Source organism: Rhincodon typus, chromosome 6 (genome assembly GCF_021869965.1).
Source record: "Rhincodon typus isolate 14 chromosome 6, sRhiTyp1.1, whole genome shotgun sequence".
NCBI classification, from domain to species: Eukaryota; Metazoa; Chordata; class Chondrichthyes; order Orectolobiformes; family Rhincodontidae; genus Rhincodon; species Rhincodon typus.
This window is the reverse complement of record NC_063337.1, coordinates 15649446-15673232: the sequence shown is the minus strand read 5'-3', so window position 1 is coordinate 15673232 and position 23787 is coordinate 15649446. Positions and strand designations below refer to the sequence as shown.

The 23787-nt window shown below is 41.5% G+C and overlaps 1 protein-coding gene across 1 annotated transcript in view; it reads right to left on the bottom strand.

The window, feature by feature from the left end:
* Positions 1 to 23787, bottom strand: part of oca2 (oculocutaneous albinism II) — a 403227-nt gene that overhangs the window by 52738 nt on the left and 326702 nt on the right. Inside the window, exon 25 of the mRNA XM_048598233.1 lies at positions 21063 to 21156. Within this exon, the coding sequence (XP_048454190.1) occupies positions 21063 to 21156 (94 nt within the window). The remainder of the gene's footprint in view (positions 1 to 21062; positions 21157 to 23787) is intronic.

The window sequence follows — 23787 nt, the reverse complement described above, 5'->3', positions numbered from 1 at the left end:
CACAAAAATATGTTTGACTCTTAAATGCCTCTGAAATAGCTGAGCAAGCTACTTAGTTGTATCAAAATGCTAGAAAGCCTGATAAAAGAAACAAAGCTAGATGGGTCATCCAGCATCAAACAAGGCACAAGAAATGACAACAGAAAACACAGCCCTGTTGACCTTACAAAGTACTCCTTACTAACACTGGGAACCTTTTGCCAAAATTGGCGGAGCTGTTATGCTCGCTGAGTCATACTTTACAAACATTATTGCAAATACTACCATCACCATTCCTATTCTACCTACAGGACAAACACACCAGAGGCGTGGATCTGAACAGTTAGGTTTTGCCAGGCACACATAGGACCCGACTTTGATCCAAACAAAGAGAAAAAAATCAGAAGTCTAGAGAGGATGTGAAGGTAACTGTCCTTGACATCGAAGCAGCATTTGACTAAATGTGGCATCAAGGAACTTTTGCAAAACTGCAGTCAATGAGAAAAATTCTCCATTTATCAGAGTCACACCTGGTATGGAAGTTAATGATATTACTTCAAGGCCCAGCCATCTTCAGTTGCTTATCAATGAACTTTACTCCATCATCAGGGGAGTAGAGATATTTGCCATTGATTACACAATATTCAAACCATTGGTGACTCCTCTCAGATACTGACACAGCCCATACCAAAATGCAGTAAGACCTGGACAATATCCAGGCTTGGGCTAATAAATGGCAAATAACATGCATGCTACATGAGTGCCAGACACTATCATTACTGAATACCCAACTATCAACATCCCTAGGGGTTACCATTGGCCAGAAACTGAGCTGGACCCTTAGATCCTGTGGCTGCAAAACCAGGTCAGAGCCTGGGAATTCACATTCAAGGACAATTTGGAATAGGATACAAATGCTCCCAGTGTTGGCCACATTTGGTGAATGATTAAAACAATCACCAAAACCCCTTCGTTTCTCAGTTCAGTGTTTCTCTTGATAAGGAGGTCAATGATATCCATCAATGCTAGAAACACCATTTCCAGCAACTCCCCCCAAGTGTGCATCCAGTGACAGCTGATATCCTCCAGGTTATACCCCAGAGCTCTGTGGTAGAATCAAAAATAGAAATTGCTGGAAAAGTTAAGCAGGTCTAGCAGCATCTGTGGACAGAAATCAGAGTTAACTCTTCGAGTGCAGTGACCCTTCGTCAGAATTGGTTGGAGTCCCTATCAATAGGACAGCTGCAGCATGCAATCAAACAGATGAAAAATAACAAAGCCTGGATTCCAGCAGAAATCTTCAAAGGTGGTGGCACTGTGCTCATATCAGTATCGCATGTCTATATCGTACGCATTTAGAAAGAAAGAGAACTCCATAAAAGAGTGAACAAAAACAAACCAAAGGACTACGGATACTGGAAATCGGAAAAATGAACAGAAATTGCTGGAAAAGCTCAATAGGTCTGGCAGCATCTGTGGAGAGAAAGCAGAGTTAACATTGAGATACCTTGATTATACATCCTCACACCATGCTTCCTGTAAAGACTCTATGAAATGCTTCTAGTTCGTCCATCTCCATCACATTCATTCTGACAATGCCAACTTCAATAAGGGGTCCTCCGAAATGTCCATCTTCGTTCTCAAATGAGGATTACTGAGCACCATGGTTGACAGAGCCCTCAGGTGGATCCGATCTATCTCCCGCACTTTGGCCCTCACCCCCTCTCTTCCCTCCCACAACAGTGATAGGATCCCCCTCATCCTCACTTACCATCCCACCAACATCCACATCTAGAGGATCATTAGCTGCCATTTTTGCCACCTCCAGCGGGATGCCACCAACCAACATTTATTACCCTCACCTTCCTTGGTCAGCCTTCCATAGGTACTGTTCCCTCTGGGACACCCTGGTCCACTCTTCCTCCATTCTCAACACCAACTCAGACCCCCACAACACCTTCCAGAAGGTGTAGCACCTGCCTATTTACTTCCTCCCTCCTCACTGTCCAAGGCTCCAGACACATCTTCCAGATGAAGCAGTGATTTATTTGCACTTGCCTCAATCTAGTCTACTGCATTCACTGCTTACAATGTGGTCTGCTCTACAATGGGGAAATGCAGACCGGGTGACCGCTTTGTGGAATACCTACATTCTGTTCACAAAATGACCGTGAGTTTTCAGTTCTCTGCTACTTCAATACACCACTGTGTTTCCCTGGCCAACATTTCTGTCTCAGGGTTGCTGCAGTGCTCCAGCGAAGCTTAGCACAAGCTGGAAGAACATCACCTCATTTTCTTCTTGGGAACTCTGCAGTCTTCAGACTCAATATTGAGTTCAATAATTTTAGGACCTGAATACCTTCTCCCGTGTTTTTAGCCCAACTCCCATATGTCAGGCTTTGACATCATATGGGATGCTACCAGAATCACCCCATTGCCAGTTACTAGTAGTCCAAACAACAATTCATGCTTCTAGGCTAACCTTTACCTATTCCTTTGTCTGCCCAACTATTGTTCTCTCTCTCTCTCTGGGCTCCATCTTCACCTATCATTTATTCCTTTTCCCCCTCCCACCCCATCTTCAGCATATATACCAACATTTTCCTAGCTACAGTCAGTCCTGAAGAAGGGTCACTGGACCCAAAACATTAACTGTGCTTTCTCTCCACAGATGCTGCCAGATCTGCTGAGTTTCTCCAGCAATTTCTCTTTCTGTTCCATGAAAGACTGTCTATAGTTGATATGTCAATTCTAAAAATCCAGCTCATTTACAAAGAAAGATAAAATATAGGAACACAATCTCAATCCATTCGACAGCAGGGCTCAGGATTTCATAACCGACCTGGAAGGCTTAAGTCCGGAAATTTCACAAGTTTGCAGACCCACCTGCTCTAAAGTTCCACTTTCCATGTAACTTTCAGTCCTGGGTGGTAGCTGCAGGAAACAGTCACCTTTCCCCAGACCCAGGTCACCATTCAAGGCTGACAGCTAAGGCGAGTTGGTGAAAATGTTCACTTCAGTTCTTGGCCCTTTTTTCCAGTTATCAGAATAAATCTTAGTCTCTCCAGCCCCTCACCACTCATACCCAATTACCCCATGCCTCCATGCCAACTCCTGATCCCATTCACACCCGTAACTCCATACAAACTCATTGTAAATTCTTGGCCCATCCCCACTCATCTCCATGGTCTCTTATAGGCTAAATATCAACTCCTGCCCTTTCACCAAATATACAATATATACAAAAACAATTAACCCTATAGTAAAAATGATGGTCAAACAGGCCTTTAAAGTATCAGTAACAGAAGCTATAAGTACTTGACGCCTCTTCATCATGTGCAAATTAACTTTAAGTCATTGCCAAAAATAAATTTCTATAAACTCATAGAGATGTCAATTAAGTAAATGTAACAGCTCTCTGCACATGTGCAAACAAGAGATAATCCTTTTATGAGAACCTGTGTTCTGAGCAAACACCCATAATGAGAGAGTTTTACACATAAATCCTTCAGGTTTCCCTGGCTCTGTTCATAGTGACTCAGCAAGGAAAGGTTATACATCAGCGTGGAAGGTATGAGGAACCATTAGGGGTGGGTGAGGGGTAATGTGTTGACACTGAATGGGCTTGGGTACTTTAATGTACCATGGGGTTGGGCGGGTGGGGCACATGACCAAGTCGGTGCTGTGTTGGACTGAGGTGCATGGGGGCAAAGGGCAAGGCCTTTTAAACACACCTACTGTAAGATTCTCAAATCTCTTCTGTGATTCACAATCCTCTGAGGGGCCGTGAACCACGAGTCACCCAAAAGCAGGTTCAATCTCAATGAAAATTGGGAGGTGCCTACCTTCATGAAGGAAACTGGCCAGGTCTACGGGTGGAGGCTCAAGAGCCACAAAAAATGGGGAATGGGGGCAAGAATCCCAGAACCAGACCTTAATCGGCATTTTTAAGAGGTCCTTCTGACTCTGAAAATCCAGCTGCAAGTTTTATCCCCTATTGTTCTAATAAATAACAATGCTTGCTTCTCACTGGTTACTAGTCTTTTTCAGTCATGTCATACATTTCCCTTCAATTCCACACACCTTAATGTTGACCAGTACTTTCTTTGCACCTAAAGCGTGTACATTTTATTTTCAATATAAGTTTGTAGCTCTGGCTGGAGCTGTTATAACACCAGTAGCTTTGCTCCAATTCTGTCAAAATCAGCACACTGTGATGCCATGGTCTGATGGAGGATCATAATCGCAGCGTATTTTTAAATTTTCCCTTGAAAGCACTTTTTTGTGAAGTTGACAAAGCGATGGGATATTTTTGAGATAAATCTTGTCCAAAGTGTAAAATAGGAACACCAAACACGGTTGAAGAAAATAATATGATGTCCAAGGATGTCAATGGAGAAAATATTTCTCAAACGCAAGCGAGTCTTAAGTTTCAAGGCTCAAGACTGAATAGGACTGAATTCGCAAGGAAGTGGGTGAGGGCCCACATGGAATCTACGTTCTACAATAAACAGCAGAAGAAAGGAAAAATTGCAGAGTCAGATGAAAAACTCTTTCAGAAACAGACATCCTTAGAGACTTTCCTTGTTAATTTGTTCTAGCTGGCTTTGGACTTTGGATAATAAAAAACAGTTCAATGAGCATGATTTAATTCTGTAGACAATGCTGAAGAAAGCATGAAAAAAAAAGTTTCCCCAAAGGAAATGCTGATAAACACTTGTTTGGGTTTTTTAGAAATGATTGGAAGTATTGATCTATTTTTTGAAATTGTAGAACAGGTCCCACTTCGGGCTGACCTCAAATTTTAATGCTTCTACAGGTTTGAAGAAAATGTCTCTAGGCTTATATGGACCTATGTTTAAGTACGTTCTGAAGGTTTACCTTCTCCAGTAATCAATAGAACTTCCTTCTCATAACCCCTCTATGGAAAACAATTGCACTGAAAAGGAGAAATTTAATTTTAAGAAACTCATGAAGACATCTGGCTTTATATTGGACCTTCACTTTTACAGTGTTAAATTGTGAATTCGAATGGGCATGAGTTTAAGTGACATATTAGGACGCAGCTTGGAGTTGACTCAGGCACATCAGAACACCCCATCAGTTGGAAAGTTGGGACTGGCAGTGGTACCTGAGGACTTTGCACCTTCCTCATGCTTTCTTTGTGAGAGTATGCCATGTGTAAATTTGTTACATAAGAACAGAAGAAATAGTAGTAGTCCATCTGGCCCCTCGAGCCTGCTCCACCATTCAATAAGATCGAGGCTGATCTTTTCGTGGACTCAGCCTGCTCACCATAACCCTTAATTCCTTTGCTGTTCAAAAATCTTCCTTTCTTTGCCTTAAAAACATTCAAAGAGGCAGCCTCATCTGCTTCATTGCATAGGGAATTCCACAGATTCACAACCCTTTGGGTGAAGAAGTTCCTCCTCAACTCAGTCCTAAATCGGCTCCCACTTATTTTGAGGCTATGCCCCCTAGTTCTAGTCTCATCCGCCAGTGGAAACAACCTTCCTGCTTCTATCTGATCTATTCCCTTCATACTTTTAAAGGTTTCTATAAGGACCCCCTCATTCTTCTAAATTCCAATGAATATAGTCCCAGTTTATTCAATCTCCTCCTCATAAGCCAACCCTTTCATCTCTGAAATCAACCTTCTTGCCTTGTAACGGTGCTTATATTTCCCAGTAAAATAAAGCAAAATGTATTTGAGAAACTCAGCAGGTTTGGCAGCATCTGTGAAGAGAGAAACAGAGTTGGCATTTTGATTACAACATGACTGTTCTTCAGAACTGAAAGGAGCTGGGAAATAATTTTACTTAATGCTATTGACCAAAGAGGAGGAGTATGTGGAACAGCTGCAGAGGGTGCCAGAAAAAGACAAAGAGAATGCAAATGATGGTAAAGGTGTGATAGAATTGTAAGATAGAACTGCAAATGATAGATGTGGAAAGGGCAAAGTGGGTCTGCTATGCTGAGAGAAAAGTCAACAAGACACAAGATACAGCCAGGAAAGGGTGGGAGGCATAATATAAATGGAGGATAGAGGTCATGCTCTAATGCTGTTGAACTCAATGTTGACTCAGAGATTGCAAGGTGCCAAAGCAGAAACTTTGAGCTGTAGCAGGCCCAGGATAGGACACTAGAATAGAAACTCAACGAATGCAAAGCATTTTAGCCTGATACTGTGAGAGGGGCTATACAAATACAATTTCCATTCTTGTTTCACAACAGGGCTGCAAAATGTTAAGATCCATATTGTCATATTTTAATACTTTAATGAGGAATACCGTAGTCAGAGGATGTGTTTGAAACGGGGAGTTACAGCAGGATTTGAGAAGAAAATTCACCCAAGTAAAAAGCTCACACTCATACCGGATGAACATAGTAGACATAAAAAATAATAGCTGTTTGGGTCATCACCAACACAACACAGAAATATAAAAACTAGGAGCAGGAGTTGTTCTGAGGAAGGGTCACTGGACCCGAAACGTTAACTCTGATTTTTTTCTTCACAGATGCTGCCAGACCTGCTGAGCTTTTCCAGCAACTTCTGTTTTTGTTCATGGAAATCTAGGCTTGAGTTACGAGATCTATTCAAAATCTATTTTATTTTATCTTCAATGTGAAGATCGGACTTTGGCTTCACAATACTGTTTGATGGCCGCTCCCACTGATACTGTCGAGAACAGGTGCATCTGCAGCTGGTACATTGGTGAGATCGAGCCTAGGTAGTCTAGCAGGGTTATATGAGGCCTTAGGGTTTTTGTTTTCTTTATTCATTCACGGGATGAGGGCATCGCTGGCTAGGTAGCATTTATTGCCCACCCATAATTGCCCAGAGGGCAGTTAAGAGTCAACAACATTGCTGTGGGTCTGGAGTCACATGTAGGCCAGACCAGGTAAGGACAGCAGTTTCCTTCCCTAAAGGACATTAGTGAACCAGGTGGGTTTTTCCGACAAGGGTGTGGTCACCCTTGACAGCTTGCAGGTCGCTCTATGCCAAGGTAGCGGTGCCATGCTCAGGGTTACAAACCCTGGTCGCAGCAGAACCAAGATGTTTTGGCCGGTGATGACAGATGAGCGAGAACTTTGTTGCAGCTTCTTGCAGGTAGAGGATCCTGCTGAAAGAGGACACGTCCTTCCCTAAAGCACTATGAGGTCTACAATGGGAAACAACCTCATGCATTCTTTACCCTCTTCACATTACTCAGGAAGCACTAACAAGAAATTAAAGGGGAAGACACAAGAATGGGAGATCTGCAGAACTGAGCAGAGAGTGAATTCCCACTTCTGTGGAGCACCAGTCAGCAGAGCAAATAGTGTTAGAGAATCCAATTTGCAGAGTATGGGTCAGAGAAATGTATAGATAAGCTGATCATTATCAAATCCTTTGTCTATCCAACTGCTCTTCCTTCTCTTCGGGCTCTATCCTTTATCTTATTGTTTACTCTCTACCCTCCCTATTTTCCGCATATAAACCAACATTTCCCCAACTACCATCAGTTCTGAGGACGGGTCACCAGACCCAAAACGTTAACTCTGATTGTTTTCTTCACAGATTCTGCCAGACCTGCTGGGCTTTTCCAGCAACTTCTGTTTTTGAAGCCAGGAGAACAACCTTTGTTCAATGAAGAGTGGGGGAGGGCATGCGCAGAGCTGTACCAAGAATATCTAACCATGAGGAGTGAAGCAACAGTTGAATGCACTGGATACTGCAAAAAGCCACATAAAGACCTTGACAACATTCTGGCAATAGACTTATGGTCCAGAACCAGCTGGCATCTTTCCGGCAATGTGCAAATTTTACACTATATGTCCTATCCATATAAAGCACGACAAATCCAATGCAGACCAAATACCACCCTATCAGTTAACCCTCAATCATCATAGTAATGAAAGGGGTTCATCGACAGTGCTATCATACTGTATTTGCTTGGCAATAATCTGCTCACTGACCCTCAGTTTGGGTTACATCAGAGCCACTCAGCTCTTTATCTCATTACAAACTGAGTCCAAACATGAACAAAAGAGCAGAAGTCATGCTGTGAGGCATGGAGACATTGGATACTGCAAAGGGTACAGGATCTGACAATATTCCAGCAATAGTACCGAAGACTTGCGCTCCAGAACTTGCTACTCCCCTAGCCAAGCTGTTCCAGTACAGTTACAACACTGGTATCTCCCCAACAATATGGAAAATTGACCAGGTATGTCCTGTACCTAAAAAGCAGGACAAATCCAACCCAGACAATTACCACCACATCAGTCTACTCTCAATCATCAGTAAAGTGATGGAAGGTGTCATCAACAGTGCTATCAAGCAGCACCTGCTCAGAAATAACCTGCTCAGTTTGGGTTCTGCCAGGGCCACTCAGCTCCTGACCTCATTACAGCCTTGGTCCAAACATGGACAAAAGAGCTGAATTTCAGAGGTGAGGTGAGAGTGACAGCCCTTGACTTTAAGGCTGCCAAGTGTGGCATCAAGGAGCCCTAGCAAAACTGGAATCAATGGGTATCAAGGGCAAATTCTCCAGTGGTTAGAGTCATACCTGACGAATAGGAAGATGGTTGTGGTTGTGGGAGGTCAATCATCTCAGCTTCAGGATACCTCTGCAGAAGTTTTTCAGGGTAGTGTCTAAGCCCAACCATCTTCAGCTGCTTCATCAATGACTTTCCCTTCATCGTAAGGTCAGAAGTGGGGATGTTCGCCGATGATTGCACAATGTTCAGCACCATTCACAACTACTCAGATACTGAAGCAGTCCATATCCAAATGCAACAAGATCTGGACAATATCCAGGCTTGGGCTGACAAGTGGCAAGTAACATTCGTGCCACACAAATGCCAGTCTATGACCATCACCAATAAGGGACAATCTAACCACCACCCGTTGGCATTCAACGGTGTTACCATCACTGAATCCCCCACTATCAACATCCTGGGAGTTATCATTGACCAGATACTCAACTGGACTCACCACATAAACACAGTGGCTACAAGAGCAGGCCAGAAGCTGGGAATACTGCGGCGAGTAACTCACCTCCTGACCCCTCAAAGCCCGTCCATCATCGACAAGGAAGTCAGGAATGTGATGGAATACTCCCCACTTGCGTGGATGAGGGCAGCCCCAACAACATTCAAGAAGCTTGATGCCATCCAGGATAAAGCTGCCTGTTTGATTGACACTACATCCACAAGCATTCCCTCCACTACCGACGCTCAGTACCCTCAGTGTGTGCTATCTACAAGGTGTACTGCAGAAATTTACCAAAGATCCTCAGACAACACCTTCCAAACCCATGACCACTTCCATCTGGGAGGATAAGGGCAGCAGATATATGGGAACACCACCACCTCTAAGTTCCTCTCCAAGCCACTCACCATTCTGACTTGGAAATATATTGCTGTTCCTTCACTGTCACTGGGTCAAATTCCTGAAATTCCCTCCCTAATGATATTGTGGGTCAACCCACAGCAGGAGGACTACAGTGGTTCAGGAAAGCAGCTCATCGTCACCTTCTCAAGGGCAACTAGGGCTGGGCAAGAAATGCTGGCCCAGCCAACCATCCCACAAATGAATGAAAAAAAAGTGACTGCCCTTGACATCAAGGCAGCAGTTAACTGATTATGGCATAAGAAATGTTAGCAAACCTGGAGTCAGTGAGACTCAAGAGTAAAATTTTCTGCCAGTTGGAGCTATATCCAGAACAAGGAAGATGATAGTGGTTATTGAAGAGGGAGCTGTGATTGCAATCCCCTGTCAGAAATGGAGTGCTCTCTCCTTTTGTCAAAAAAAAAGGCCAGAGTTAGACTTGATTGTGTAATGGTTATGGTTTGAGACTAACAACTCAAGAGGATTTCTTACGCTAGAGAAACAATGAGCATGGTTGCTGGGTTGCTGCAAAATCAAATGTGTTAATGAAATGCCCATCAGGGAAGGAAAGCACATTTGCCTGATTTTCCTTTCATTTGTTCCTTTAAGGGCATCAATTCTAAATCTTCAACATTGATAGAACCTCAGCAGTCCAGGGACTGAGAAAAATCTCTTCAATTGCATAGCATTTAAAAATAAATCTTGAAAAAGCTTTCCCAACCAAGGGACAGAAGTATAAAATGTTAAAAGAACCTGCCCCTTTAAAAGTCCTTTCATACATACATTCAATTTTGAGAGTCCAATGTAATGCACGCTGATGGTAAATTGGACTAGTCAATATTCCAATTTAATCCTCATTTAAATTAATACAAAAGAGCACACTGGAGGAGCCCAACCAACCGTCTAGAATATTGTAGGCAGCCTTATTCATGTGGTTATCTGATGAAAGGGATTCCCATTTGATTTTCAGGCCCTCGCAAATTATTCCACACTGACATTTTATGCAGTCTCTTAAAAGCCATCTGAAAATTTATCGCTTGATAAATTCTGCACTTTTTTCAGTTACAATCTTCTTTCCTGAGTTGGTACGATTGGTTCAAGCTGAATATATTTAACCTTCTCATTAAAGATAGAGGAGATCCTGCCGTGTGGATACAAAGTTAATTAAAAGGATATAATTAAACTTATGAGGCAAGTTTTTAATTTGTGATTGTGGTCTAATGGAATCTCTTGGTTTGTATTTATTAAGATTAGTGAAGCATCGCACCAACAATGGTCACAGATCAACAATGGAATTATTGTGAAGCATGGCTACAAAATTAAAAATCAAGATATGAGTGTTAATAGCAGAGGATCATACCAAGCGGTAGCTCTTACAAATTAGGATCTAGATAGTGCAAAGCAAATAGCGCAATTACCTCGAACTGTAGTAAAACAGCTAAGTTACTGGACCAGTAATCCAGAAGAATTCAGATCCTAGCATCTGGCTAATTAAAAATTTAGTTAATTATATAAAACTTGAAGATGTGCGTAGTTGTAATTATGTAAATATCAAAAAAACTCCACCAGTTTGTTGATGCCCTTTCGGAGATAATATCTGCTAGTCTTACCCATACATGACTTCAGGGCCAAGCAATACATGTGTCAGTCAGTCAGTTACCAACTTTGTTCACCATCATCTTCTCAAGGGCAATTGTGGATAAGTTGCCAACCATATCTAGATCTTACTGTGATGGAATTCAAAGATTGCATTTTCTTTTTGAGAGAGACCACATTCAAAATGGGAAAGCAGGAAAAGTAAACTGAGAAGGGAAACCAATTCATACAGCTTATCTTAAGTCTGAAACTGAGATTGGAAACAAAATCTTCTGGGGGGATTGAAATTAAGCATATAAAAGCTCATGGAGCCACCCAAATTCAGTAGGTAATGATTCCAATGGTGTAGTACAGGCACACAGAACACCATTTGCTCCCCTCGGTCACCCCCAATGTCTGTTAAAGATATAAAGACCACTGTTTTCCAATTCTTTTCAGTTCTGAATAAGAGTCATACCAGACTGAAACATTAACTCAGTTTCTCTCTCCACAGATAGTTCAAGATATGCTGAGATTCTCCAACATTTTCCATCATTGTATCAGGGTTCCAGCAACTGCAGCATTTTGCTTTTATTTGAACAGAGCGAAGAATACAATGTTGTGGCTACACAGAGAACACACATAGACCGCGATCAACAGTAAATTCAAAATTTCAGAGGTCCATTCAGAAGTCTAATAACTTTGTGGAAGAAGCTGTTCTTGAATCTATTTGTATGTATATACAAACTTTTATATCTTCTGCCTGATGTAAGAGGGTGGAAGAGAGTAAACCAGGGTGGAAGGGGGCTTTCATTATGTTGGTTGTTTTCCCAAGGCAGTGGGAAGTATAAATGGAGTCAATGGATGGAAGGCTGGTTTGCATGACGGACTGGACTGTGTTTATAACTATCTGTCGTTTCTTGGTGGATTTACACCATCCAAGTGATCACAAGCTGACTTGAGGAGATTCTACAGACATATGCCATTTCTGGTTCCCATGGAACGCAGGTTGATTGTGTGTTGCTGTCATATGGGGAATCAGACTAAATTCTAAAAGAAATGCTTAAAATCTTTGATTTGAGAGTATAGAAGGATACCCAAGATAGTGATTTAAATTAATTTTTTTGTGGAGTACCAACTCTGCTATTTAAGCCACATAATTTTATAGGTTCAATTCAGTAAAACTCTGCAATATCAGATTTTTTTAAAAATAATGTTACGCATGTCTAACTCAAATTGAATTCCATGGTTAAGAAGAATCCACTCCAAAAGGCTGTGGATTTTCAGTCATGAGAACACTCAGGACTGAGATGGATAAATTGTTGGGAATCACGAAATTTGTAATAGGGTAGATAGTAGAGTCAATGTAGAAGTTCACCCATGGTCTCAATGAATAGCAGATTACCTAAGGAATCATATGACCTACTCCTCACTCTTATTTCATATGTAAGCAGGCTAACACACAAAAACCTACCTTCTCCCAGTTCACCACACTCCAATGTTTCTTCCCTCAAAACAGATTCATTTAAATTCAGCTTCTTGAATGACAGCAGTTGACCCTGATTCCATTCTTACTGTTCAAAGATGCCACATCCAACCCAGGTTCTGTTGTTTCTTTAAATTGTCATGCATACACCTTACACAGGGGTCACTGAATAGCAATCGTGGACTCTCACACCGTTAGCCAAAGAATGATAACGCTGAGGTTGTGCCTTGATAAACGGGCTAACTGTTGTGCTGTCTTATGGCAGAGCCTGGTATGTCAATTTGACAGATTAATTCACACATTACTGATTTTGCACACAAAAATTCGACATAGTTGAGTACTTCCTTTGTCAGAGTTTTACCTCCTGTTTCAATCATGATTATTTCAGACTTTGAATGAGTTGACTTGTATAGTTCAAAATGAAGGGGCTGCAACATTAACAACTGATCCACTCCTTCTTGTGCTATGCTTTCCAATATAGCATATTCTATATTGTTTTCAATTCTACTTTTTTTATTAAAGTATGTCAGCCTGACTCCATGGCTGCACACCCAACACTCAGTACATCACAAATCCAAGTCACAATCCAGGCTTTCAGCACATAAATTAAGCTGCAGTTCAATGACATACTCAGGAAGTGTTACTTTATCGAAGCTGCCTGCTGTACAAAAAAAAAAGTTTAACAGAAGATCTGTCTGTCCATTCAAGGAGTTCATGTACTCATTGAGGAAGAGCAGCAAAGTTGACCAGACCAAATATATCTTCAGCCAAAGCTGGTTAAGTGGCCATACGCATCATTCGCTAATTTTAGGAACTTGTTGTATGCTTGTTTGCTTATGTATCTTCACTTCAAAATTAACCAAAAGTTTGTGAAGTGTTGGTAGGGCCCTGGGTAGCGCTGTCAAACAGAGAGACCTAGGGGTTCAGGTACACAGTTCCTTGAAAGTTGTGTCACAGGTAGACGGGTTGGTGAAGAAAGCGTTTGGCGCGCTTGCTTTCCTTACTCAGAACATTGTGTATAGGAGTTGAAATGCAATGTTGAGGTTGTACAGAATGTTGCTGAAGCTACTGTTAAGAGTACTGTGTACAGTTCTGGTGACCCTGCTGTAGGAAGGATATTATTAAATTAGAAAGAGTACAGAAGATATTTACAGGGATTTTACCGTGACTGGAGGATCTGAGATTTAAGGAGAGGCTGGATAGGCTGAGACTTTTTCCCCAAAGCATAGGAAGTTGAAGGGTGACCTTATCAAGGTTTATAAAATCATGAGGGGCATAGATAAGGGGAATAACGAATGTGTTTACCCTAGGGTAGGGGAGTTCAAAACTAATGGGCATAATTTCAAGGTGAGAGGAGAAAGATTTAAAAGGGCCTGACGGTCAGCTTTTTCACACAGAGGGTGGTTCGTGTGTGGAATGAACTGCCGGAGGAAGTGATAGATGCAGGTGTAATTACAACATTTAAAAGACATTTGGACAGGTGCATGAATTGGAAAGGATTAAAGGGATATTGACCAACCTAAACTGACCAGTTTAGTTTGGGAAACCTGTTCAGCATGGACAAATTGGATTGAAGGGCTTGTTTCTTTGCTGTTTGACTCTATGACTCCATACTTATGCATGGCCTGAAGTTGAACAGTGCCGTATAGAAAAAAGCTCTTACTTTCATTGTCTCCTGTAGGTTTGCAGGCACATGTAATGCCACTGCAAAGGCAGAAGTTCAGAGGTAATTAACAGTACTTCCCTGTGTCAGAGCACTAATTAATATCACACTGGTCTTGGTAAATGCTTCCACAACAGATCTGAAATGCTTGGAGTTGAGTACATAGCACATATTGGGAATTAATCAGCAATGGCCTCAGTAAAACACTAAATGACCTACTGATAAATAGACTCCCTCCCGCTGGATAGTTTCACAGTTCACTGAGAAATATTAATGGGTTTCTTTCAGGAAGTGTTTGATTTTGGCTCATTATACCCTGTTACAAAAACTTTTTTATAAATCCAATGTACTAATAGAAAAATTAAAAGACACATTAAAAAAAAAGTAATGATACATTTTATGTTCAGGGCATTGAACCACAAAAATAGAATCTGGGTTCCCATTTCACTCTGATGACCCAGTGACTGCCTTCTGTGTGTGTATTCAATAGACAAATTTTCCTGACTGTCCTCTGCCCCAACACTGAACAAAGGAAAACTATACGGCCAGAATCTCCTTGTTAAAGGGCCCCTCTCCCAATACCTCCACACAGCCACCAAAAGATCTTAGTACCAATCTGTTATAATGTCAGGTTCAGGAACATTTCCTGTTGTCCTGCAGCAGCAAACACACCATTCTCAAAATCCGGTGGCTCACTGTGACATCTCTTAAGGGGTTCTCTTCGCCTTGGGTTAGGACCCTACTAATAGACCAGAATTAGGGACACCCTCAAAATATAGTCTAAAGATAGTCTAAACCCTAAATTTTTCTTATTTTAAGGGTAAGTGTAAAGTGTTGCATTCCAGATACAATTTGATGTGTCAAACTACTCGACGTTAAGCAAAACACATTTTCTTTTGGACTACAGTTAAAATATACAGACAAAATAAAAATAAAAGTATTGGCTTAACTGTAACTCTATCAAAATGGCAAACAAAATAATAGATATTTTAACTAGTACTATTTAACTTTTCCAATATAGTAATCCCAGAAACTCACCTTTGGCAAGACAAATTCAGTAAAATAGATTGCCTCACATGCAATTCTAGCGGCAAGAAGAGAACCCCGGCTTTTAGTTGTAACAGAGAGAGGAATAAAAGCTTCTACATCAAGCTTCAAGACCCCAGCAACTGCAGGAAGCTAAAACTAAGAGTCTTGGTTCTGTGGGAGCTAGAATCCACCCATTCAGGCTGCTTCTATTGTTCCAACTTTAAAAAAAAACCAAAGACTCACAAGCTGTTTATTCTGGAGCCTTTAAGCAGGCCACTTCACAACTCTGAGTCAACTATTCTTTATTAAAAAAAATCAAGACAAAATATCCTTCTTAAAGCCATAGTATCATCACAGCAGTTTCTTGATGCATCTTGCATTTGGATGCTTGTTGAGAGGAGAGGGGAGTATAAGGCTAGGAATAATGTCTCTCACTCAATACAGGTCATTATGATGCTGCAGGGCCATCTCAGCTCCAGACATGTGGGAAAACTTTAGAACTTAAAACTTTAATCTTGTCTAATGTTACTTAAAACACTGAATCCCATTTCCATCTTTGGAGAGAAGGGAGTAATTTTGTATTTGTCTGGAGAATGAAAATACGGGGAAAGTGTTGTTATCAAGAAATCCCAAGGTCTGATTTGCAGTGATTTTAAACATTAGCACAAATTCCTTGTTGCACCTGCGTCAATGAATGAAAAATGACTCTGCTCATTTTCAGGTAAATTCACAAATTCTCTCTTGCAGCGGGAGACCGTGAATCAAGAGAGCAAGGATCAAAAATAGGTTCCCACTGGGAGTGTAAGCTTGGTGAACTTACTCAAATGTCATCCAGTTTCAGTTAGCTTTTTGTTAGAATGCACGTATAACATGAATGTACGTTTTGAGAAAGGCAAGTCTTTACTCATGATGTTAATCTACAACTTCAGGCTTCATCTACCACAACTAACAGTACCAAAGCAGGAATCAAAGCCATTGCAGGAGATTATCAGGCTAATAAAGTATACCATAGCTTTATTTATTATATATGATTCTACAGCAGCTGACCGGTCTATACCCCAGACGAGTCTCATCCCACTCCTTTCCATCTAATCCCATTAGCAGATACTTCTGTTTCTTGTTCCCTAATGTCCACATGTAACTTCCCCTTCAATGTATTTATGTTATTTGCCTGAAGTATTCCTTGTGATAGGGTGTTTCTTGACATAGCTATACTTTGAAAGAAAGTGTTTCTCTTGAATTCCCCACTTGACTCGTTAGTGACTGCCTTATACTTTTGGCATCTTGCTTTGCCCCATAAGAAGAAGCACCTTGCACCATCCTTGTGAATTTTCTTTGCACTTTTGCCAATGCCACTATATCCTTTTCTAATATGATGGCCAGAACTGTTCATAGCTCTCCAGTGTTGTCCAAATAAGGTTCAATTCAGGTTTAACATCACATCCCCACTTTTAAATTAGAGTCAGCATGGAAACAGACCAGTCGGTCCAACTCATTCATGCTGAACAGATATCCTAAACTAATCTAGTCCCATTTGCCAGCATTGGGCCCATATCCCTCTAAACCCTTCTTATTCACATACCCATCTAGATGCCTTTTAAATGTTGCAATTGTACCAGCCTCCACCACTTACTCTAGCAACTCATTCCATTCATGTGATACCCTCTGCGTGAAAAAGTTGCCCCTTAGGTCACTTTTAAAGCTGTCCCCTCTCACCTTAAACCTAAGCCCTCTAATTTGGACTCCCCCACCCTGGGGAAAAGCCCTTGTCTATTCACCCTATCCATGCCCTTCATGATTTTATAAACATCTATAAGTTCACCACTCGGTCTCCAATGCTTCAGGGAAAATAGCCCCAGCCTATTCAGCCTCTCCCTGTAGCTCAAACCCTCCAACCCTGGCAACATCCTTGTAAATCTTTTTTGAATCTTTTCAAGTTTCACAATATCCTTCCTATAGCAGGGAGACCAGAATTGCACACAATATTCCAAAAGTGGTCTAACCGATGTCCCGTATAGCTGCAATATAATCTCCCAACTCCCATACTCAATGCACTGACCAATAAAGGCAAGTGTACCAAACACCTTCTTCACTATCCTATCCACCTGCGACTCCACTTCCAAGAAACTATGAACCTGCACTCAAAGGTCCCTTTGTTCAGCAACACTCCCCAGAAACTTACCGTTAAGCATACAAGTCCTGCTATGATTCGCCTTTTCAAAATGCAGCACCTCACATTTATCTAAATTAAACTCCATCTGCCACTCGATCAGCCCATTGGCCCATCTGATCAAGATCCCATTGTATGCTGAGGTAATCTTCTTCACTGTCCATTACACCTCCAATTTTGGTGTTACCTGCAAAGGGGTCAGTTAGTTCAAATGGCTGGCTGGCTGGTTTGTAACACAGATACCAACAGCATGGGTTCAATTCCCATACCAGCTGAGATCACTGTGAAAGTCTCAGTTTCTGTGGTGCAACTGGTTAGGGTGTTCAGCTGTTAACCAAAAGGATGGTGGTTCAAGGCCACCTGGGAACAAAGTGATTGCTGTTTTCACTCCATCAGTTTTGGAGTGGCACAGTGGCTCATTGGTTAGCACTGCTGCCTCATAGCACTGGAGACCTGGGTTCAATTCCACTCTCCGGTGACTGTGTGGAGTTTGCATGTTCTCCCCGTGTTTGTGTGCGTTTCCTCCATGTGCTCCAGTTTTCTCCCACAGTCTAAAGATGCTCAGGTTAGGTAGATTGGCCATGCTAAATTGCCTGTAGTGTTCAGGGATGTATAGATTAGGTGGATTATAGGGGGATGGGTCTAGGTGGGATGCTCTGAGGGTCAGTGTGGACTTGTTGGGCCTGAAGGGCCTGTTTCCACACTGTAGTGATTCTATGATTCTATTCTATGAACTTACTAACCATACGTCCTATGTTCACATCCAAATCATTTACATAAATGATGATAAGCAGTGGACCCAGCACTGATCCTTGTGGCACACCTCTGGTCACCAGCCTCCAGTCTGAAAAGCAACCCTCCACCACCACCCTCAGCCTACTACCTTTGAGCCAGTTCTGTATCTAAATAGCTAATTCTCATTGTATTCCAAGTGATTTAATCTTGTTAACTAGTCTACCATGAGGAACCTTGTTGAATGCCTTACTGAAGTCCATACAGATCACATCCACTGCTCTGCCCTCATCAATCCTCTTTGATACTTCTTCAAAAAAATTAATCAAGTTAGTCAGACATGATTTCCCATGCACAAAGCCATGATGACTATCCTTAGTCAATCCTTGCCTTTCCAAATACATGTAAATCCTGTTCCTCAGGATTCTCTCCAACAAATTGTCTACCACCAATGTCAGGCTCTCCAGTTTATAGTCCTCTGGCTTTTCCTTACCAACTCTCTTAAATCGTGGCACCATTGTTAGCCACCCTCCAGTCTTCTGGCACCTCACATGTGGCTATCGATGATACAAATATCTCACCTGATCAGGTCCTGGGGATTTATCCACCTTTATACATTTTAAGCCATCCAACACCTCGTCCTCTGTAATATGGACATTTTAAAAGATGTCACTTTTTATTTCCCCATGTTCTATATCTTCCATATTTTCCTTTACTGATGCAAAATACTTGTTAATATCTCTCCCATTTCCTGTGGCTCCACACATAGATGGCCTTGCTGATCATTAAGGGGCCTTATTGTCTACCTAGTTACCCTTTTGTCCTAAATATATTTATAAAATACCTTTGGATTCTCTTTAGCCCTATTTGCCAAAGCTATCTCATGTCCCCTTTTAGCCCTCCTGATGTCCCTCTTAAGTATACTCCTACTGCCTTTATACTCTTCTGAGGATTCACTCGTTCTCTGTTGTCTATACTTGACATATGCTTCCTTGTTTTTCTTGACCAAAACCTCAATTTGTCTAGTCATCCAGAATTTCCCACACCTACCAGCCTTGCCCTTCGCCCTAACAGGAACATACTGTCTCTGGACACTCGTTATCCCATTTTTGAAGACTTCCCATTTTCCAGCCATCCCTTTCCCTGCAAACATCCATCCTAATCAACTTTTGAAAGTTCCTGTCTAATACCGCCAACATTGGCCTTCCTCCAATTTAGAATTTTAACTTCTAGGTCTGGTCTATCCTTTTCCATCACTATTTTAAAACTAACAGAATTATGGTCACTGGCCCCAAAGTGCTCCCCTACTGATACCTCAGTCACCTGCCCTGCCTTATTTCCCAAAAGTAGGTCATGTTTTGCACCTTCTCTAGCAGGTACATCCAGGTACTGAATCAGAAAATTTTCTTGTACATATTTAACAAATTCCTTTCCATCAAAGCCCTTTAACACTATGTAGTCCTAACACGCTGGCAGTCTCAGTCCATGTTTGGAAATTTAAAATCTCCTACCATAACTACTCTATTATTCTTACAGATAACTGAGATGTCCTTACAAACTTATTTCTCAATTTCCCACTGACTATTGGGGGATCTATATTACAATTCCAGTAAGATGATCATCCCTTTCTTATTTCTCAGTTCCACCAAATAACTTCCCTGGACTTATTCCCAGGAATATTCTCCCTAAGTACAGCTGTAATGTTATCCCTAATCAAAAACGCCACTCCCCCTCCCCTCTTGCCCTCCTTTCTATCCTTCCGATAGCATCTATACCCTGGAACGTTAAGCTGCCAGTCCTGTCCATCCCTGAGCCATATGTCGGTAATTGCTATGATATCCCAGTCCCATGTTCCCAACCATGCCCTGAATTCATCTGTCTTACCTGTCAGGCCTCTTGCATTGAAATAAATGTGGCTTAATTTATCAGTCCTACCTTGTTCTTTGCTATGTTCCTGCCTGCCCTGGCTGTTTGACTTGCTCCTTTTCCCAACTGTACCAGTGTCCTGGCCGATCTCTTTCCTCACTATCTCTCTGGGTCCCACCCTCCCCACCTTACTAGTTTAAATCCTCCCCAGCAGCTCTAGCCAATTTCCCTGCCAGTATATTAGTCCCCTTCCAATTCAGGTGCAATCCATCCTTCTGTAGAAGAGATTCTACAGAAGAGATTCCAATGATCCAAAAATGTGAATCCTTCTTCCTAAAACCAGTTCCTCAGCCACACATTCACCTGCTCTATCCTTCTATTCCTACCCTCACTAGCTAGTAATCCAGACATTACTATTCTCGAGGACCTACTTTTTAAATCCCTGCCAAACTTCCCATATTCACTCCTTAGAATCTCATCATTTTCTCTTCCTATATCGTTAGTTCCATCAACCTCCTGTTGGTCTCTCTCCCCTTTGACAATATTCTGCACCCTCTCCGAGATATCTTGATCCTGGCACCAGGGAGGCAACACACCATTCTGATTTCTCATTGTCGGCCGCAGAAACATCTGTCTGTGTCTCTGACTAGAGAATCCCCTATCACAATTGATTGCATAGAACCTGATGTACCCATCGTTACATTAGAGCAAGTCTCAGTAACAGAAATATACCAGAAATATATACCGTGCTACATTCCCCTGAGAGTCCATCACCCTTACGTTTGCCAAAACAGCATACTTGACTGAGATGGGGATATCCACAGGAGATTCCTACATGGCCTGCCTCCCTCCCCTACCTTTCCTGGAGGTAACCCATCTACCTGAATGTACCTGCAGTTTTTTCCTACAACTGTAATCCATCTGGAATTGGAGCCTTAAACTTGGTTTGCATTTTGTTTTAATGGACTTATTAACCTCCACTGCTGGATATATTGCTTCATAAATATTTATCTTTGGATCCCTTTGCTCCCCTATCACATTTAGACTTATTTTTGGTGCCCTCAATGCTCTTACCCCCAAAATGTCTCCCCTTGTACTTATCAAATTCATTTGCAAAACAGGTGTTCATTCTGCAAGCATATTTAGAGTCTTCTTGCATTTGGACAGAGTTTTGAAGCCATTTTACCTGAAAAAGGCCATGAAGGAGAAGCCGTAACCATGTTGTTCTGCTATTCCTGCACATACCACGTTAGTGGAAGCACCAATCAATGTTCCATTGCCTGGAAGGTGGAAGGGAAATTACACAAAGTTTAGAATAAAATGATATCAGTATCAATGATCATGACAAAGCCAAACCCAAGAATAATGCAGGAACCTAAAAAGCTGGACAATGTAAAGTAGACTTAAAAATAAATGCAATTTGAACTTCATGTAAGAAATGCAAGCTTTGTAAATGACGGTTTGGATGAATTTGGCCAAATGATATATATTCAAACACAAAACTAAAAAGTGACAAGGAAAAGTGTCCACTATAATGTCATAATCTCTCACAAACTGGCTCTGACTAGTTGGTAGCATTCTTCCTCCCAACTGAGAATGCTGTGTTTTAAAGATCGAAGTTGAAACAAAGTTGAGCTGATAGCAACTATTTATTTTTAGTTCATTGGCTGGTGACAGAAATTGGACTTTCAAGGAGACAGATTATTTTTTAAACAGAATATAAACAATTTAACCTACATCAACATAGCCATGTTAATTGTTATATATGTGTATGTGCAATGTTCCAACCCTGTTGGGAGGAGAAGGAATATCTGCAAAAACTTACCAAAGATAATACACACGCGCACACACACACACACACACGCACACACTCATACATACACACACATGTGCACACACACATGCACACGCATACGGACATGTACCATGAAGGACCACCTATCCTGCTCTGCTGACAATGTTACTATGGAAATCACCTATAGTATTTAATAAGGGAAAACTAATGGAGGAGGTGATGGCCTACTGGTATTATTGCTGGACTATTAATCCAAAGACCCAGGTTCAAATCCTGCTATAGCAGATGGTGGAATTTGAACCTAATAAATATCTGGAATTAAGAATTGAATAAAAGCCACAAAACCATTTCTGATTGTCAGGAAAACAACCAAGTGGTTCACTAATCCCCTTTATGGGAGGGAACTGCCAATAGCCTACATGTGAACCCCAACCAACAGCAATGTGGTTGGCACTTAAATGCCCTTTGGGCAATAAATGCTGGCTGAACCAGCAATACCCACATCCCATGAATGAACAAATTTAAGAAAAAACAGACCTTTCAAACTTTAACTGCTTGGGCAATGAGAACTTGAGTTTCATAATAGCTCTCCAGATGAGCTAATTAAATTCTACTTGGAACATACAATTACATTTGAATTACTGGCAGTTTGAGCTAGAGATCACATCAAGCAAAAGTCCTTTGAGCTTTTAAGCACATGTTTGCCCTTGCCTGTGATAGAACTGGTTCAGGTGCTGAGAAGCAAAGTGATGTCCCTTTGGACTCTGGCTCTCTCTCTCGCTCTTGCTCTCTCTCCGTCTCTCACTTTCACTCTCTCAGTCTCTCACTTTCACACTCTCTCTCTCTCACTCTCACTCTCTCACCCTCTCACTACAGCCAACTTCTGATATTGGACCATGCCCACCAATGTTGACTCTTTCTATGTACTACAGGCAGAGAATTTACAGAAAGAATTCAACTCCGTAGCTGTCTTTCCTGAGGAAAAAGCAACTCTGGCATGTATCCCTTCAAATCAAAAGCTTCAATACCATTGAATTCAGCCTAAGGCCATCCAATTGCACCAAACCATGGACTGTCTACTCTCTCTACCATTCTTTTAAATGGGCTATACTTTGGTGAATCTATTGTCTCCTACTCTGTTATCTATATTTGTGTTTGTGAACTGCCACTGTGTGCATGAATGTCACGTCTTATTTTACTTTTTAATTTGGATCAGATTAAGTACAAACAAACTGACCTCTTACTTTGTTTTATCTTAAGAAAATTTGTCTAATTTAACTTTTATGATTACAGAAGAGTAAACAATTAAGCGTACACTAAATTCCAAAGGATATCTTTACCCAAAGTTAGAAATGTGTTTTTTCAAAATTCATTCACAGGATGAGGCCATCACTAACCAGGCAGCATTTATTGCCCATCCCTAATTGCCCCGAGGGCAGTTCAGAGTCAACCATGTTGCTGTGAGTCTGGAGTCACATGTAGGCCAGACCAGTTAAGGATAGAAGTTTCCCTTCCCTCAAGGGCATGAGTGAAACAAATGCATTTTTCCAACAATCAACAAAGGATTCATGGTCATCATTAGAATCTTAATTTCAGATGTTTTCATTGAATTAAAATTTCACCATCTGCCATGGCAGGATTTGAACACAGGTCCCCAAACCATTATCTGGGCCCTTGGATTAACAGTCCAGTGATAATTCCACCAGGCCATCGCTTCCCCACATATTGCAGTTGAACAAGGACAGGAGGAAAGGGGAACCCTTTGACATTTCCACCTGGTTGCAACAGCTCCAAGATTTGAGCACATGATTGAGGCTAATACTTCTAAGGTTTCTCCTGACATTACAAAACAGCTAGAGACAGCTGAAGGTTCTTCATTATAGTTATCATGCAACCCAAGCCACTTCATCTTCTCCACCAGCTCAAAATCTCAACTTACCTGTAGACCTTAGCACAGGCTGAAATTGATTAGGGCTCCAGGCATGGGAGCTGCATTGGAACATAAGATTCAGTCCTACTGCTTGTGGACCTTTCCATTGTCATGGGCAACTAGGGATGGACAATAAATGCTGACACAGCTAGTGATGCCCATATCCCATGACTGAACTGAAAAAAG